Here is a 17,493-nt window from a genome sequence, read left to right as displayed (position 1 = left end):
AACATCATATAAGAACTTTCAATGTACACAAACAGAAACAAATCTATGACAGATTTACTTATTCCCAGTATATGGGTGGCACACTTTGATTTAAATAACCAAAATCTTATATTTTGGCCTGTTACAATCATAGACAATGTAAAAGGGAGACAACAGCATTGCAAAGGAATAGCAAAATGTTTAACAATGATTACACCACTTTGAAAGAGAACCTTTTCAACATATTTTTATCTTAGTTAACAAAATAAGAAGATAAGAACTTTCAATACAGAATCCTGACAGAAACAATAAAAGGATAAGAACTTTCAATGTACACACTAACAGAAACAAATATATGACAGATTTTCTTATTCCAAATAATTGGAGGATACACTGTAATTAAAATGATATATTGTTGTGTTACAATTATAGGCAACATAAAAGACTAATTTAAATAACTGAAAAAACTGTTTGGAATAGAAATTTTATGAAGAAAATTGGATATTTGATCATTTCAGACAAATATATAGACTCACTTGCATACTAATACAACTGATTATCAGTTACAAGTTATAATTTTATAATACATTCATTTAAAGTATGTACTAGGTAGTACTTTTAAGTACAAAATATCAGATACATTGATATATGTAGCTCTAATATAGACAAATGAATGTATGAAAGATTTACTTGTTGCATTATAAGGGTGACACATTGTAATTTTAAGTTAAAATATGATATATTGGCATGTTACAATTATAGTTGGCGTAAGTTTAATTTAATTTTCCTTATGCCAGTATGAGTACTCAAATTTGGCATTCTGTCCCTGCCATTCAAGACCTATTTCACTCACCCAACTGAACTATCCCACAATGTTTCTTTCCTTTATTACCATTTGTCTGTAGGCTAGTTTCAGCAGTCCTCTTTTTTGTTTTTCATCCCCGTGTCCTAGACCTTTCATCCTAGAACAGCTTATGTCAAAGCTGTTCTAGTTGGGTCCTTTGAGGACGTTCTTAGAATAAAAATAAATGCCTGATTTTAATAACTGAAAGATTTAGAATAAAAGTTTAATGAGAAATATTTAACTTTAAAAGAGATCTGAAACAAAATATAGTTAAAACTAAAATTTCTATTATTCCTTATTTAGTTGAAAATATATAACAAGTTATTTTCTCAGATAAATAACGAGTTATGTATTTTATTTTTTAATTGTTTTTATAACAAACAATTTAGATTTTTTTATCGGAATCAGAGTTAAATATTGATGTAAAATGATTTCCTTTTGGTATGAACACAGTCGGGCACTTGATGTAAAAAAAGGAAAAGGTGGTATCTACCTCCATCAGGCATGGTTTCAATCACGTGACTTAAATTGAAAATTTTACTGTGAGATAGAAACAACCGTCAAAAAACCTGATGTCGTATTCAAAATTTAGAAGCCAAAAGGGGTAAAAAATCACAGCTATGATAAATTAAAGTTTTTATTTACATTTTATCTGATTCAATATAAAAAGATAGCTTTTTTTTTATTTTTTTTTATAAAGAATAAAGCAACAAGCAGTGCACTTTTTTTTATATAAAGAATAAAGCAACAAGCAGTGCACTATGTTACATCTTTCAAAATTTTCCTAACATGAAATAATTTTTTATACATTTATAACATTAGCAAATTCATATATGTCGTATTTAACAAGTATAAAAATATGGGATGTACATTTGAAAATAATGTATTAAAAAAATCTGTAATAAAATAATGTGGCTCCATTAAATGATTAATGCTAGGTTCAGTTTTTATAAAACTTCTAAGCTAAATTAAAATGAATCTAGTTAAAATATAACATTAAATAAATATAATATAATTAAATATAAATATTAAAATAGTAAATATAAATGAGAAATATGGATTAAGCAAGCTTAAAAACTTTTTAAAAATTGCTTTCTGCCATAAAACTTCATTTTAAAATACAATTTGTTTGCATTTAGAAATTAAATAAATGCATCAAAATATTAATTTAGCAATTTTTGTGGGTTTGCCTATTTAGCTATTGAAAAATAAACTTTAAATTTTTAATAACTACTGTAAAAAGTCAAGAAAATTGTAATTTTTTATAAATTAATCCACTAGTATACTTAATATACATGTGATTAAAGAACTTTATAAACTACAAATAAAATAAAAAATGAGAGAAACTGATTTTTTGAAAGAAATCAACTAAATTGAAAAAGTTCAGACTTTCTCAAAATATTGTGATTTATCAAACAAATCACAGATTAAACCCAAGAATTACAAATCAAAGAATAACCTTCCTAATATCTTCATAAAAAGTTCATAATAACCAAATATGTATCCTACTTTAATTTTACAAAATATATACATAGCATCGTAAGTTTTTTTTAAATAGCTGTTATTATATAACAGAAAAACATTTTGAAATGTAAAAATCTAAATGATCATAATGAAAGATAATAAATCACAATGGCATCCTCTATGAGGTGTTGTAGTTTCTACATATATACACAAAATATATACATCATTCACTAATTGTTTTTAAAAAGGTGCTATCATGTAACATGAAGAAAAAACTTAAAATGCAAAAATCTATATGATCATAATGAAAGATGATAATAAAACACAATGCATTGTACAGTCATAGCTTCTACATATAAACACAAAATATATACATACATCATTCACAAATTTTTTAACTGTTATATAACATATAACAACTTGAAATGCAAAAATCTAAATGATCACTGGCATCTTTCATACACTGCCTTAAAGATGAGAGCCATAGGAAGGTGGAAACATGTCTAAATAAAGAAGAGAAATATGAATCAAGAGTTAAGTACACATTAAGAAATATAATTTATAGTACAAAATAGCAAAATAAAGATTTTTTTATAAACTGTTGTTATTTAAAAAAAATTACCAACTTTTGAGCAAATTTACTTATAATTATGCATACTTGAGCCAAAAATAGATTTAGGAACAACAGAATGTGACTTTTTAAAAGTATGAGAAAGTGTTTCGATTTGAATAATTATTTAGGATTAAGTCTTATAGCAGAGAAAATAACATAAAAAAATTAACAGACGCTTTCAAAATGTAGAAAAAACGTGGAAAAAATTACAGAAGAAAGAAAGAAAGAAAAGGATGGATGGAAGAAAAAAGGGATATTTTTACTTTTAGGTTGAAACTTTTTGGAACAGTGACTATAGGGTTTGCCTGAAACGGTATATTTGTGAATGCACTGAAGCAAATACACATCACATAATGTTCAGATTAGTAAAAGGAATAAGCAATTCATGCATGGAATCAAGTTTTTGTGTGGAACTCTGAAAAAACATGATATGTAAACTTTTCCCAAAATTAAAACGGCTTCTGGTGGTGGTTATTTTTAAAAATGCCCTGTTATGAAGAAATCATGGTTTTCAAATTAAAAAATTCAGATGAAACCTCCACTGGAAGGCCATCTACAAGTACACTACCGACAAAAATGTCAAGTGTATGGTTGAACACTTGAACCCAGAATGTCATATGAAGTTTTGTTTAATGGTTCAAGCATTCATACATAAAGTTTTCGTTTGACATTGCAGACGCTTGGACACTTCACTCACCTTGCCCCTCTGTCTTCTTTGTGACCCAATTCAAAGGTGTCAACTGAACCTCAAGCTGAATTACGGATCTGATATAGCTATCTAAATTTCCTCCTATTACTGCAATTAAAAAGTCTCTAGCAAAGACACAATTTTAAAACAATTAAGGTAAAGGTTTACTGTGGTGCCATAGATTTTTGGAAATTTTGATAGAAGCAATGTATCAAAGCAAAGAAAGCCCATATTTTTAAACCTTTTAACATAGTGTACTGTTACAATCAATAAATGCTTTTGGTCAGATCAATGACAATATTTTTTGAAAAAATCTTCTGGTAAAGTATTGTAAACTTTATACCAGAGGTCGCCAAAGTGGTCTATATAGACCCCCAGGGGTCTATTTAACGAAAGCGGGGGTCGATCTGAGACAGGGGGGCGAATGGGGGTCGATTCGAATCGGAAGGGTCGATTGTGGGTTTAAAAAAAAAACGGTTCTCAATACGCAAATCACACATACCTTTAAGTATGTAAAATTTGTGAATTTTTTTATAATTGACTCAATATCAGTTTCTTTATAAAACATAAATTAATAAACGTATATTTATTGGGGTGAAACAAGTATTTACGTTCCACCGCGCAGTGGCACGAACTCAGCGCAGTTTATAAGTCATATGCACATGTGCGCTTGTCCAAATGTCACGTGTGACGAGCACTGACGTTACAAATGCAAATACCATCAAAGTTTCAGCTATCTTTCCAAACTGTGCTGAATATTTGCAGTGTCATCATTAAAACTTTTATAGTTTAGGATAATTAGTTATTGTTTCGATAAAACCATTCGTTTGGTTTAGATATAAATTTTAATTATCAATGCACAAAAAAGAAGGTAAGCTTTACTAATATGGATTAGTGCAGCCCGCGACAAAACTATAGCACACTTTGTATTTTTTTTACAAAAAATACAAAATTGGCCAATTTTTGTAAATTTCAATATTAATATATTTTTCATAAAACTATTGTTACACAATGTATTATTACTTTAATAAATGTTTAAAGTCATAAAATAAATGTACAAACACAGTATCTAATAGAGTTTTATTTTAATTAACAGAAAATTACGTTTGTAGGGGTCGATGGAGATTTCGAAAAATTATACAGGGGTCGATGATCAAAAAAGTTTGGCAACCCCTGCTTTATACTAAAATAAGATTTTAGATGTTTTAAAATCGCTTAAAATATGCAGGACACAAAGTATTTGTTTCTTAATTTAAAAGAGTATTTAAGTAAAGTATAATAGCTTACTTTTTGACTTGTAAACAGAGACTTTGCCATCACCGTATTTGCTTTTGCTCTTGAGACATTCATCATTGATCATACATTCCTTTGAATAAGCAGAAAATCCTGTAAAGGACTTAATTTGCTCAATGCCATTGGGATATCCTTTTGAATCCATCTCCTCCTAATAAATGAAATGCTTATATTAGTTTGAATTATAGAAAAACGATGCAACATACATTTTATCTGCAATATGGGGTAAAAAATGAAAGCAAAATATTGCAATTAACCCAGATTTTGTGAAACATTAAACTTTTGTTCCCTATCATTTAACAGGCCTGGTGTGGTAGATACACTACATGATTTTTATCTCAGTCAGGTGACTAATTAGGTACCAGCACCGGATCCTTCCAAACTTAAAAATGTTGGACTAATAAATGTAATATGCTTCTTTCGGTACATAAATGTCAGATCCAGTTTTAGACTATAGAATCAAACCTACCAGTCTCCGCTTTTAACCAATAGTTTGGGTGACCCACCCACCTTCCTTAGAAGATGCATTTAAAGTATTCCATACAATTTAATTATCAACTACAAGTGCCACAAATTGATATTGGAATACAAGAATCACTCCACTGCACTACATTCTTCTATAACAATCAAGTTGAGCATTCGCTAAAGAAAAAGAATTATTCCACTGCACTACATTTTTCTATAACAATCAAATTCAGCATTCACTAAAGGAAAAGAATCACTCCACTGCACTACATTCTTCTATAACAATCAGATTCAGCATTCACTAAAGAAAAAGAATCACTCCACTGCACTCCATCCATAACAAGCAAATTCAGTATTCGCTAAAGAAAAAGAATCACTCCACTGCACTCCATTCTTCTATAACAATCAAATTCAGCATTCACTAAAGAAAAAGAATCACTCCACTGCACTCCATCCATAACAAGCAAATTCAGTATTCGCTAAAGAAAAAGAATCACTCCACTGCACTACGTTCTTCTATAACAATCAGATTCAGCATTCACTAAAGAAAAAGAATCACTCCACTGCACTCCATCCATAACAATCAAATTCAGCATTCACTAAAGAAAAAGAATCACTCCACTGCACTCCATCCATAACAAGCAAATTCAGCATTTACTAAAAAAAAATAAGAACTTCACTGCATTACATTTTTCTGTAACAATCAAATTCAGCATTCAGTGAAAATACCTATGAAGAAATTTAACTATAAAAAAGTAACTTTTCCTTCCTTCATGAGTGACAAAAAATCAGAAATTAAAAAATGGATGACAAATAACTATTGTAATTCTGTTTTTCTATAGCTGGCAAAATTGTAAAAGTTAAAATTAGTTAACTGTTACATAAAAACTACAGTGTAAAAAACATTAAACATTTCTATTTTTACATTTCTAAACAGTGATTGTAAGATTACAGTGATTCTGCTGGATTTTGGAAACTATGGGTCCTTAAGACCAAGATCTTGCCATTTCTGCATTATTTTCTTTTCTTTCTTTACTTATTTTTCTTTTTATCACATTCTTTTTATCTTAAAAACAATATAAATCTCTATTTTAAAGACAGAAAGTAAATGTTCGATGATAAGAAAAAAAATTATGCAACTGATTAAGTAATAATTCAACAAAGAATCAAAATCAAAGTTTCCATGCCAGTTATCTTTAAAAGCTCAAAATAAAAAGGATCTTTTTCAAACATAATAAGAGACAATATTTTTTTACATACTATTTTATAATGCTGATTAGATCATTTTAAAACAATACTTTGCTTGGGACTGGATAGAACAAGTACCACTTAAAACTGAAAAGTATGTTTGTCACTTGTATGTAAAAAAAAATTAAAAACAAAAAAATAACATTTAGGTAGTTTTAGCAAAATTTTAAATTAACAAACAAATAGAAAATAATTGGGTTCCTATAAGCAAACAAAAAAGAATAATAAAAAATTTAGCTAATTAATAGCAGGCACAAATAACATTGGGGGACACTTTTTTTTCCCTTTTGCATCGGGATTTTGTAACAGATCTTAGATACTTTCTATCAGTGATTTTAAATCTGCAATCAGTTTTCTCACTTTTTTTAAAATGATAATTTATGTCTAGTTTCTGCTGAAATGTACAAGTTTCAAAATGTTATATAAAGCAGGCGCTTGCATAAATGTTGCAACAAATTTCTACGAGTGTTAGGGCACATCATCAGGATAAAAACTCCATAGAAACCCAGGCTCGGAAATGTCATCATACGCTGGCTGGAGGTGCTTCCCTATTATGAACTGTTTCGTCATGTTCTTCTTATCAAGTCATGAAAGGGAAGTGCCCCTAGCTGTGAACAGTTACGTTTCTAGGCATGAGTTCCTATGGAATTTTAATTCGGATGATGTGTCCCTTATGTACACTGGAATAACATTTGACAATTTACTTTTATGAAAACAACTATGCATAACATAAACAATGAACAAGAAATCTATGGAAAACTAACCAGGTACTTTATTTTGTGCTTTGTTTGATTAAGATGATCAATGATATCAAAAGATGAAGTGCAAGCTCCACATAGGTAACAATTGTAAAGATCTCCACCTTCCCCATGTGTTTCTTTAATATATCCTAATCCTAAAAAAAATATATGTTAAATTATTTAACAAAGTTATTTTAATTTTTCAACAACTGCAGCCACATATGTTTAAATTAAACTGACATTAAACTTAATAGCTTTTAAAAATCATTGAAGTTAATGTAGCCAACAACAACCAATTCAAACTACCTAGCATTTAAAACTTTGTAAAGCGATTTATCGAAATTGGAAGCGGTTCTCTCAGACCAAATTGGTTGCAAGTTGGGTGTAATTTGTGTAAACAATAGTGTCACAAAAATATAATTTTATTGCAGTTATGTATAAACATTAATTACTACACTAGTAATGTATAAATATTATACATGTGATATAAAGTAGACAGAAGCACGGCAAACTGATATTTTTGAGAGAAGGAAAATTTCCTTCTTGCCTAATTAAATTCTTAATGAGACCGAATTGTATAAAAGCACTTGCTATAAGCTATAAAGAAACACTAAGAGCCATTGTAAAGAAATATAAGTTTTAATCAACATAGCCGTCAACTATTCCTATTTCACCCGGAAAATTTTATTTTTAAATTTAAAAAGGTAACAAAATTTATATTTTGATATTTTATTTTTTATTTAATAAATTTAAAATTCTTTTGATCATCATTATACCCAATTAATTGAAAGATATTTGATATCTGTCTGATAATCATTGACATGGCTTTAGGCACTGATGAAATATTGGGGTTGGATAAAGCAATGGAAACACTATAACTCTCAAAAAATACTTAAAGAATCATTTTATAAATTTATAACTATTTAGGTTATGCAATTTCTCAAACTCATCAATAAAGTTTAAAGGTTTAAGAGACCGACAATAAATTACTAATGGAAAATAGTATTTCTGTACAACCTATGCCAAAAAATGTAGCAATAAATTTGTAACTAGTACCAATCATTTTGGTTATTGTGTGCTCAATTATTATTTGGTTATTATGACACAAAATTTTGCAAACCTAGCTAAAATATTTATGGTGATAAGGACATTTCTATAGAAAGAAAAATTGTCGCGTTTTTTACGATGACTGTGAAAATATTCAATACAATTAAACAAAATTTTTGGTGCAATTTAAAATTTATTACAAAACTAGCCACCTAAGGCGGCCAGCTGTCCGCCACGCTAAAGGTTTCCACAAATAAAGTTTTTTAAAACATAGCAGGAAATCTGAAGATTAGTGGACAATTAAAGTGTTTCTGTCCTGCAATTTTGTCTTCATATCCAGTTCTGCTGCAGATGTGTTATAGCTCTTGAGGATGTTTGAAGATGTAACTTTGCTATGGTAACCTAACCTATAATATAACTATCAGGTGGAGACTTGTTTTTTTTTCTTAAAAAAAGGCCTCAGAAATTGTAAAAGCATACAAAAGTTGCTTTAAATACATGAAAAGAACACGAAAACGAATTAATTTTTTATGGTATCTATTTCTCTATAATTTTTTTATGGTATCAATTTCTATTTCTATATCGCTACAAAAATTAACGTCGGGTAGACTATATTTGAGGGTGCCCCTTGATTCTCGCCAAGTTGTGATCGCGGTTGATCGCCAAGCTGGGCGATGTTGAAACCCAATCGTGATTCTCAACGGTTTAGATTTTAGCGTTATTAATGTTCAACGGTATACGTAATTTCAGAGGTCCATTAGTTCTTCGTTAGATACCGGCTGGTAAGGTTACTTTTACTTCTGGTCAATAAGATCGAAGGTATGTGGGCAGTCATAAAAAGGGACTTTATAAAAAAAATTTCATCACCAGTTCGGTACCACAAACGCCATTTTCGATTCATATTTCGCCGAATTTATGTGACGATGGAGGAACACAGATTCTATTCACGATAAATTTAGACAGTATCTAACTGTTATTAGATAATTCTGTGCACCTAAATCTGAGTATATTCAAGCTTAATGAAGAAGTGAGTTGTTTTTGTTTCCTTTTCTTTCTGCACCTACTCCATTAATTTTTGCTTCGATTCAAAATCCTTTTTATTGGATTTATTAATTTTGCTTATATTGGGTTCATTGCAAGCTTTATCCGATGTTTTGTTGAAATTTTCCAATGTTTTTTGAAATATCATTATGTTTTGGCCGTTATTTCTGTTACCACGGTGTTCCGCGCAAACAGGAATAGCGCCAAACATAAGTCACCAATTTCGCCAAGGGGCATCCTCAAGTATAATTTTCCCTTATCGTCTTCGCTTAAGAAAAAAAAAGAAGAGCGTGGAAAGAAGAAGAAAAACTTATTATAACAATTATGAACAGCGATAAATATATCAAAGCGTAGCGTTCTATTTACGTATCTAATATGTTGCCACATTTTTAGTACAAAAGTTAACGTTTTATCCACTTTGATAAATGTAAACTAATGCGAACCTTACAATTAAATTATTAATTCCTTCGTATATTATTGGTTTAAGTTGTCGAAAATTAATATTTCAATTGTAAGGTTCGCATTAGCATACATTTATAAGAGTGGAGAAAAGTATATGCATTTTTTAATAGTTTCTTGAATATGGCTCTTTGAAGACGAAAAAGCATAGATTTTCTTACAAAATGACTGATAACTAAGAAACTAATCCAAATTTTTGAAAAAGAAAAATAATACTTCTTCATTATGTCAAAACACAATTATGTGCCGAGTTTCGTGCCTGGGCGAGGCTTCTGGGGCGATATATTGTGATTACAGACACACACACACACACAGCCGCGTTTATTATTATGTATAGATTATTGCTTTAAAATTTGAGAAAAATTCACTTAAAACTGAGCAAGATATGAGAAATTAAAGTTGTTCTTTTATATTGCACATGCATGGGGAAAAAAATTTTCTTCTTAATTTTGTAGTGAATCATATTTGGCAACTGATAAAAAAGTTGGATTTAAATATCTTAAAAATGAAAAAAGTAATTTTCTAAGCAGTTTTCACACTTTTTAAAGTTAAGTTGTTTTATGATAAGGGGTTTTCCACTAAAATTTTATTTTCTACTATTAAACAAGATTTAATAAAAATGACCCTGGTATTGTTGGGGATTATCCCCCACCAAAGTATCTACTCTTTTGCATGTTTCCTTTCCTTTTACAATCATATTTCGGTGTATGAACGTTTATCATAAGGTATTATAATATGTTATCTAATTTTGTCTCATGTTACAAAATAATATTAGAAAACCTCTTTTCATTTTGAGTTTCTTTTAAAAAGTACAAAAACTACTGAGAAAATTGCTTGAAACTTTTTAAATATTCAAATCAGACTTTTTCATTAGTTGCAAAATACGCTTCACTACAAAATTAAGAAGAAATTTTTTTTTTATTTTTAACCGTGCATGAGCTGTATAAAAGAACTACTTTAATTACTAATATATTGCACAGTTTTCAACAAATTTTTCTCAAATTTTAAAGCAAAAATTTTATAACTAATTTTAAATTGCTCTAAAAAATTTATTTTTACTTTATTGAATATAGTAACAGCAAATAGTAATATAATTAATAGTTATAGCAAAAAAACATACGACAAAAAAATTTGCTTATAAAAATGTCCATATCTCCATAAAAATTTAAGCTAGGCTTACAAAATTCTATGCATTTATTGTATATAACAGGGGTGACCAACCTGCGGCTCGCGAGCCACACGCGGCTCTTTGGTGGATTATTTGCGGCTCATGATAAATGTACCCGAGTTCAGAGTTAGCGATGACGAGTGGTTACATGACTTGAAGTTCTTAACTGATATCAAGGAACATTTGCAAACACTGAATTTACAATTGCAGGGGAAAGATAAAATAATATGTGAAGTCTCACAGTGTATATTTAGTTTTCAAACTAAATTACTACTTTTTCAAAACGACATTAAAAATGAAACATTTTGTCATTTTCCTCGAATTAAAAAAATTTATTCCAATATTAAACAAGAAAAACTCAACGAGTATATAAAAAAACTAGAAGGAATATTGACGGAATTCCAAAATAGATTTCAAGACTTGAAATATTTTAAATCGTCTCTTGATTTTTTTCTGAATCCATTTGAAATTAACAAAATTCAAGGTAAAGGTAAATTTTTCATTTCCAATATAATTATGACCCAAAAAGCATCTGGGGCAGGGGTGTCAAACTCAAAAGCTAACTTGGGCCAAATAAACAATGCTTAACTTTAGGTGGGCCGCAAAAAAAAAAAAAAAAAATCAATGTTCATAGAAACAAATATTTTTATTTTGAATAGCACATTGTAATAAAAATATATAAAGTTAAATTACTGTTTGATACTTGACATCTCTTCTCTGCTACTATCTTTCCCATTTCGGGAGAAATTTTTTTGGCCGAAACTACTTTCAAAATTGACCCAACATGAGCGTTATTAATACGGTTTCGGACAGGAGATTTATTTCCATTCATAACAGAAAATAATTGCTTGCACTGATAAGTACTTCCAAACATGGAAATAATTTCATATGCGAATTTTTGAGTATTTTCAAACCTTGCTGGTAAATATTTGTAAAATTCAGGCATAACCACTTCAATGAATTTTGCCTTCAAATTTGAGTCGCACTGAATCTCAATCACTTCCATTTACATACTACTGAGTCTACATTTATTGAGAAAATCGACAAACACAAACAAAATTTGTTTTCCGAGGAATTATAATCTTTAAACCTTGTTTCAAATTCCGTTCGAAGACTTGAAATTTTTTCTGCGTATTTTTGATATGATGCAGTATCCCTGGAATGGCAGGTGCCACAAGCCAATTAGAATTTTACATTTTCACGCGTACAATTTAAAATGATCCGCATAGTTTATAAATATAGTATATTATAATTTCATATGCTAGTTTCTTTTCTAATTCACATTTCTAATTTATTTTTACTTTGATATATTGGATATATTGACTGGGCCACATCAATATATACTTCGACAATATCGACAATATATACTTCGACAATCAATATATACTGGTCCACATCAATATATCCTGACTGACCAGTCAATATATACTTCGGATATATTGACTGGGCCACAAAAATGTTCATCTCGGGCCGCATGCGGCCCGCGGGTCTGACACCCCTGATTTGAGGAATTAAATTTAATAGAGATGCAAGAAGATCAAGCTCTACAATTAAAATATAAGTCGACGTCGATTACTGACTTTTCGAAATTTGTACCAGAATCAAAGTATCCTGAATTAAAAAAGGCTGCTTGGCAAAACTAACCAGCATCTCAAAGAATTACTGAGAAGTGCTTTCACCAATTATTCATCAAATATTAAAGAATTATCAAGAGAATTAAAATAAATATGTTTAATTTTTAATATTTAAATTAAATACACATATTTTGTACTTTTATTTATATGTTTTCAATAAATATAATTTCTGTAAAAAAAAATTTTAATACCTTTTTATTGCCTACCTTTTAATTACGTATTTTATCGCGGCTCGCGAAAAATTTTAAATTTTGAAAAATGGCTCGACTATCAAGGAGCTTGGCCATCCCTGGTATATAATAACCAAAATAATTATTACAAATTTTTGTTTTATTTTTTGGCATATGGTGTGCAAAAATACTACTTTCTGTTTGTAATTTATTGTCAGTTTCTCAAACCTCTAAAAGCTTTAAACTTCATTAATAAGTATGAGAAATTGCTTGCTGTAAATATTTCTGAAGTTATAAAATGGTTCTTTTAGTATTTCTTGAGAAATATGAATAAATGTATAGTACAGAAATATTTCCATTATTTTGAAATGTAGTGGAATTTTTCCATTTATTATATAATACAAATAAATGCTAATGACCTCCTGTTTAATAATTTTGACTTAAGAATTTGAATTTATGTTTGAAGATATCATTTTACATACTTTCATAAGTTGGAATATGCATTTGATTTAATAAAATATACATTTTAAAACTTACCAACAATGACAATGTCATTTCCATATTCATCTTTTGCATCACTATCCCTAATGATATCCATAAGATGGGCAGTCTCATTAGTGCATTGAACAGCTTTAATTTTTGATGTGCTTTCTGAAATATTGATTTTTTTAAATGTCGCAAAAACATTAAATGCAAATCAAAACATTAAAAGTAAAAATAAAATTAAAAGTTAACCCTTAACAGTCTAGAAATATTCCAAGTTTACCTCCCATTAGGTATAAATAACCATAATAATTACTTAAATAATAATATAATTACAACTAAATTGATTGTAAATATGACAATAAGTACGAAAAAATAATAAAATGATTTACAGTCATCCTATATGTAGTATTTGACCGAAAAAGTGAAAGTGTCATGTCGCTCGTACGACGGCTATGGCCTGTTAAGGGTTAAAATGCTATGAACTTAAATATTTAAAAAAGAATTTTACCTCCGGGCACTTTCTTAATGTTCTGAAAAGATAGAGAGAAAAAAAGAATTAATTAAAAAGTAGAATGTTGCTAAATCTAACACAGCAGAAGGCAATAATAGGTTTATAGAATATAACGCAATTTATAGAATATAAGGCAATTCTATAAACCGCAAATCTCCATAACATTAACTTTGCGTGAGTGTCAACAATGGTTGAAGAAATTTCTAAAATATTATAGTTTGTCTAAAGTAAGAACTCCCAAAGTCATTCGTCTGCACCCATGGCGGTAACTATGGTAAAGAGGTATAATTATTTCAAGTAGGGGTGTTGGGTCACTATTTAGGACAGGTTTTCTCAGGTTGGCGTTAGAAAGGAAATCTTGCTCATCAGTCTATTGTGTTAGCCCTAGAGTGAAGAGAAGCTACCCTCCATGAAAAGCGCTATTCTTGTTTCCATAGCAGCAAACAGCCTCAGACTTTCTGGCAGGGGGTGTTCTTACCATAGACAAACTATAACTGCTCACAGGCTGCAAGAAAATTACTCGCTAAGAGGTTATAGTCTCAAAAGCAAACCCAAAATTAATACATTTTTTTCTTGTTAATTCAATGATAATTACAATTTTCTTTTTCTGTTAATAAGAAATACTTAATAGCATGTTTTTGTAGTTTAAAGTAATTTTCATCAAAAAATAACTTTAAAACACTTAAATATTCATTTGTTTCTGATATTAATGTCCATGTTTAATTAGGTAAGCTTACTGATAAGTAAAATGATCTACATAGTGCAAAATTTATGTAACACAGAGCCTCACTTTCAAGGTATTCATTAGGAAGATGCATTGCATATCAAAGCTAACATTGTTGCATTAATTTAAAAACTAATTATGAAATGAATAGAAAACTGATTTTTTTTAAACATTACTGGAAAATAATTCTCTACATAGAAAATATGATAAGCAGATAAAAATTATTTTCCATAAACATACGTCAAGGTTTTATAGATAAGGTTTAGTGATAAGTGAAATTATTTATATAACATAAGATTTATGTAACACTAAGTCTTACCTTTCAAGGCATTCAACATAAAGATCCACTGTATATCAAAGTTAACATTGTTACATTAATTTAAAAACTAATTATGTAATCAACAGAAAACTAAATTTTGTTTACATTAATGGAAAATAGTTTTCTACATAGAAAATATGATAATCAGTAAAAGTTTTTCATAAAAAAATATTTGTAATTGTTTTGTTCTCCTTTTCTTTGAAAATGAAAGATAACAACAGATTGCCTGCTTGCGGTGCCTCGTGCATAAGCTATGTGTACAAAGACTCACCTTATAGCAAGCACGATCATGAAATGTCAGTTTTCTGTAAACATGCTTGTGCTGGAATCAAGCCAGAACAACAATAATAAATATTTTCAAGTGGTCTATCTATACCAGTCAGTGTGCTATCAAATGATTCAACAGCAAAGGATGGGTGTTGGCTAGGTAAATACATTTGAAAATTTTTATTTAGCTGCATTGACGTGGTTAAGCATTTACTGTTTGAACACTTTTTGGAAAAGCTATTTTTAATTTTTAGTCCAAATTTTAATGACAGTTTCATAACTTAATCCAATTGAAACTATAATTTTACTCTAACTAGAGTAGTAATTCAAAATCTTGTTTGTTTTCAGTTTAGAATAAAAAACTACATGATGGCAAAAACTAAACTGAAAAACTAAATTCCCTCTTTTTTTAAAGGAATAAGATTTGTTTTTTTTTTTGTTTTTTTTTTGTTTTTTTTTTTGTTTTTTGCAAAATTGCCCAATAAAGTACACAGCTAGAATGGATATGGAAAGATTTGGATAACTGTATTCAAAAATCAGCATTTTAAATGAGGCTGCTGCACAGTTAAGGTGAATTCAAAGAGCTTTTGTGATAACAATTGAAACAAAAATTTTTAACACTATAAAAAACACAGTACAAGCTTTGAGGATAAAAATAAAATCTTTGCTGTTTTTACAACAATTACTTCATTAATCAGCATTTTAGATGCTGCTGCTGCACAGTTAAGATGAATTCAAAGAGTTTTTATGATAACAATTGAAACAAAAATTTTCAACACTATAAAAAATAGAATACAAGCTTTGAGGATAAAAATAAAATCTTTACTGTTTTTACAACAATTACTTCATTAATCAGCATTTTAGATGCTGCTGCTGCACAGTTAAAATGAATTCAAAGCACTTTAGTGATAAAATGCTTGTTTTGTGAATACAAAGAAAAGTTGGAACAATTGAAACAACATTTTTTTTAAAACCATAAAAACATACAAGCTTTGAGGATAAAAATAATTTTACTAAAAATAAAATCTTTACTGTTTTTACAACAATTACTTCATTAATTAGGGTTTAAAATTATTTTACAACAAAAAAAAATTTTAAATTCTTAAGAGGCTGTATTGTATTCAAAGTGTAACTGTTATGCTACCTGTAAATTATTTCACATGAAATAATATGCATTTAAAAATAAGTTTAAGACATAAATGGATTTGACATTTTAACTATCAAGCTTATTAGACACGTTGGTAAAGAAAGTATGCCTGTCAAGTAACTTCTTCCCATTTATCAAATTATTCAACAAAAAACAAGCACTTTTTAAGCATTTAAAAAAATCATATTTAAGCTGTGTGCACCAATATTTTTTTTTTTTTACTTCTATTGTTAAAAGTTATTTCAAAAAATTGCAGATAACATTTTCAAAGACAATAAATAGTCATAATGAAGTATAACCTGTTTGCAAAGAATTCTATTCTTGACTTTATTACCCAACATAAAAACACTTTATGCATAATTTTAGATGCATTCAATCAAATTGTTTATTCAATACTTTAAATTACCTTATTTTTACTTTATTGAATTAGAGTAAATTCAGTCAGAATAAATTCAATTCAAAGATTCGTTAAACAAATAGTCGTAACAAAATATGACTTATTTCTGGTAAAGAGTTCTATTCTTGGTTTCATTAGCCAACATAAAAAAATTTTATGCATCATTTTAAATACACTCAATCAGGCTGTTCATTCTATTCTTTAAATTAATGATTACTTTATGCAATTTTGTAAAAAAAATATCTTAATTTAAAATTGGAGTTCTTTCAAAAATCTCGTCTGATTTCAAGGTTAACAGTTAAAGGGCATTGATTTAATATGTTATAATGGAAAAAGTATATATGAGTGAAATTTATTACCTTCAAATGTCTTTTCCCCCTAACATGGGCTTCCCACATAGCTTGGCTATTCATGTGAGCATCACAAGCCTGTAAAAGTGAGGATAAACAATTATATGCATCAGCAATTTTATAGTGATGAAACACTAAATCTCAATACAGAGTTTTAAATAAATGAAATAATCTCAATAAAAAGAATCTTAAGAAATTAACATTTATATTCATTTTTGGATCAATTAAATTTAAGATAAAATAAACAATTATAATAAATGATTCAAAACATTTCTGATAACAATTAATAAGAATAAAATGTAATAAATAATTACAAAAAATTTCTTAAAAAATTTGCAATAAGAAAGGTATTCCTGACAGGCATTACATAGGCCAATTTAGACATAAGCTAAAATAATTATATATTGTAGTTTTGAAAAAAAAGGAACCAGTTAATAGT

General features: G+C 28.7%; 1 protein-coding gene across 4 annotated transcripts in view; it reads right to left on the bottom strand.

Moving 5' to 3' along the window:
- Positions 1-2,524: 2,524 nt before the first annotated feature.
- Positions 2,525-17,493, bottom strand: part of LOC107437649 (uncharacterized) — a 40,165-nt gene continuing 25,196 nt past the window's right edge. For 3 of the 4 annotated variants that reach the window (XM_087160964.1, XM_016049739.4, XM_087160965.1), the window contains exons 15-20: positions 17,064-17,132; positions 13,848-13,869; positions 13,391-13,504; positions 7,359-7,489; positions 4,876-5,032; positions 2,525-2,790 (exon numbers count right to left, since the gene is read on the bottom strand). In XM_087160964.1, the coding sequence (XP_087017090.1) occupies positions 2,756-2,790; positions 4,876-5,032; positions 7,359-7,489; positions 13,391-13,504; positions 13,848-13,869; positions 17,064-17,132 (528 nt within the window). In that variant the 3' untranslated portion in view covers positions 2,525-2,755. Of the gene's footprint in view, positions 2,791-4,875; positions 5,033-5,638; positions 5,768-7,358; positions 7,490-13,390; positions 13,505-13,847; positions 13,870-17,063; positions 17,133-17,493 lie in introns of those variants that run through there. The other variant, XM_087160966.1, reaches the window with a different exon arrangement.

Source organism: Parasteatoda tepidariorum, chromosome 4 (genome assembly GCF_982258835.1).
Source record: "Parasteatoda tepidariorum strain Cologne lab strain chromosome 4, Ptep-v5.0, whole genome shotgun sequence".
NCBI classification, from domain to species: Eukaryota; Metazoa; Arthropoda; class Arachnida; order Araneae; family Theridiidae; genus Parasteatoda; species Parasteatoda tepidariorum.
The sequence above is the reverse complement of the archived record's forward strand: the minus strand, read 5'-3'. Positions and strand labels throughout refer to the sequence as shown.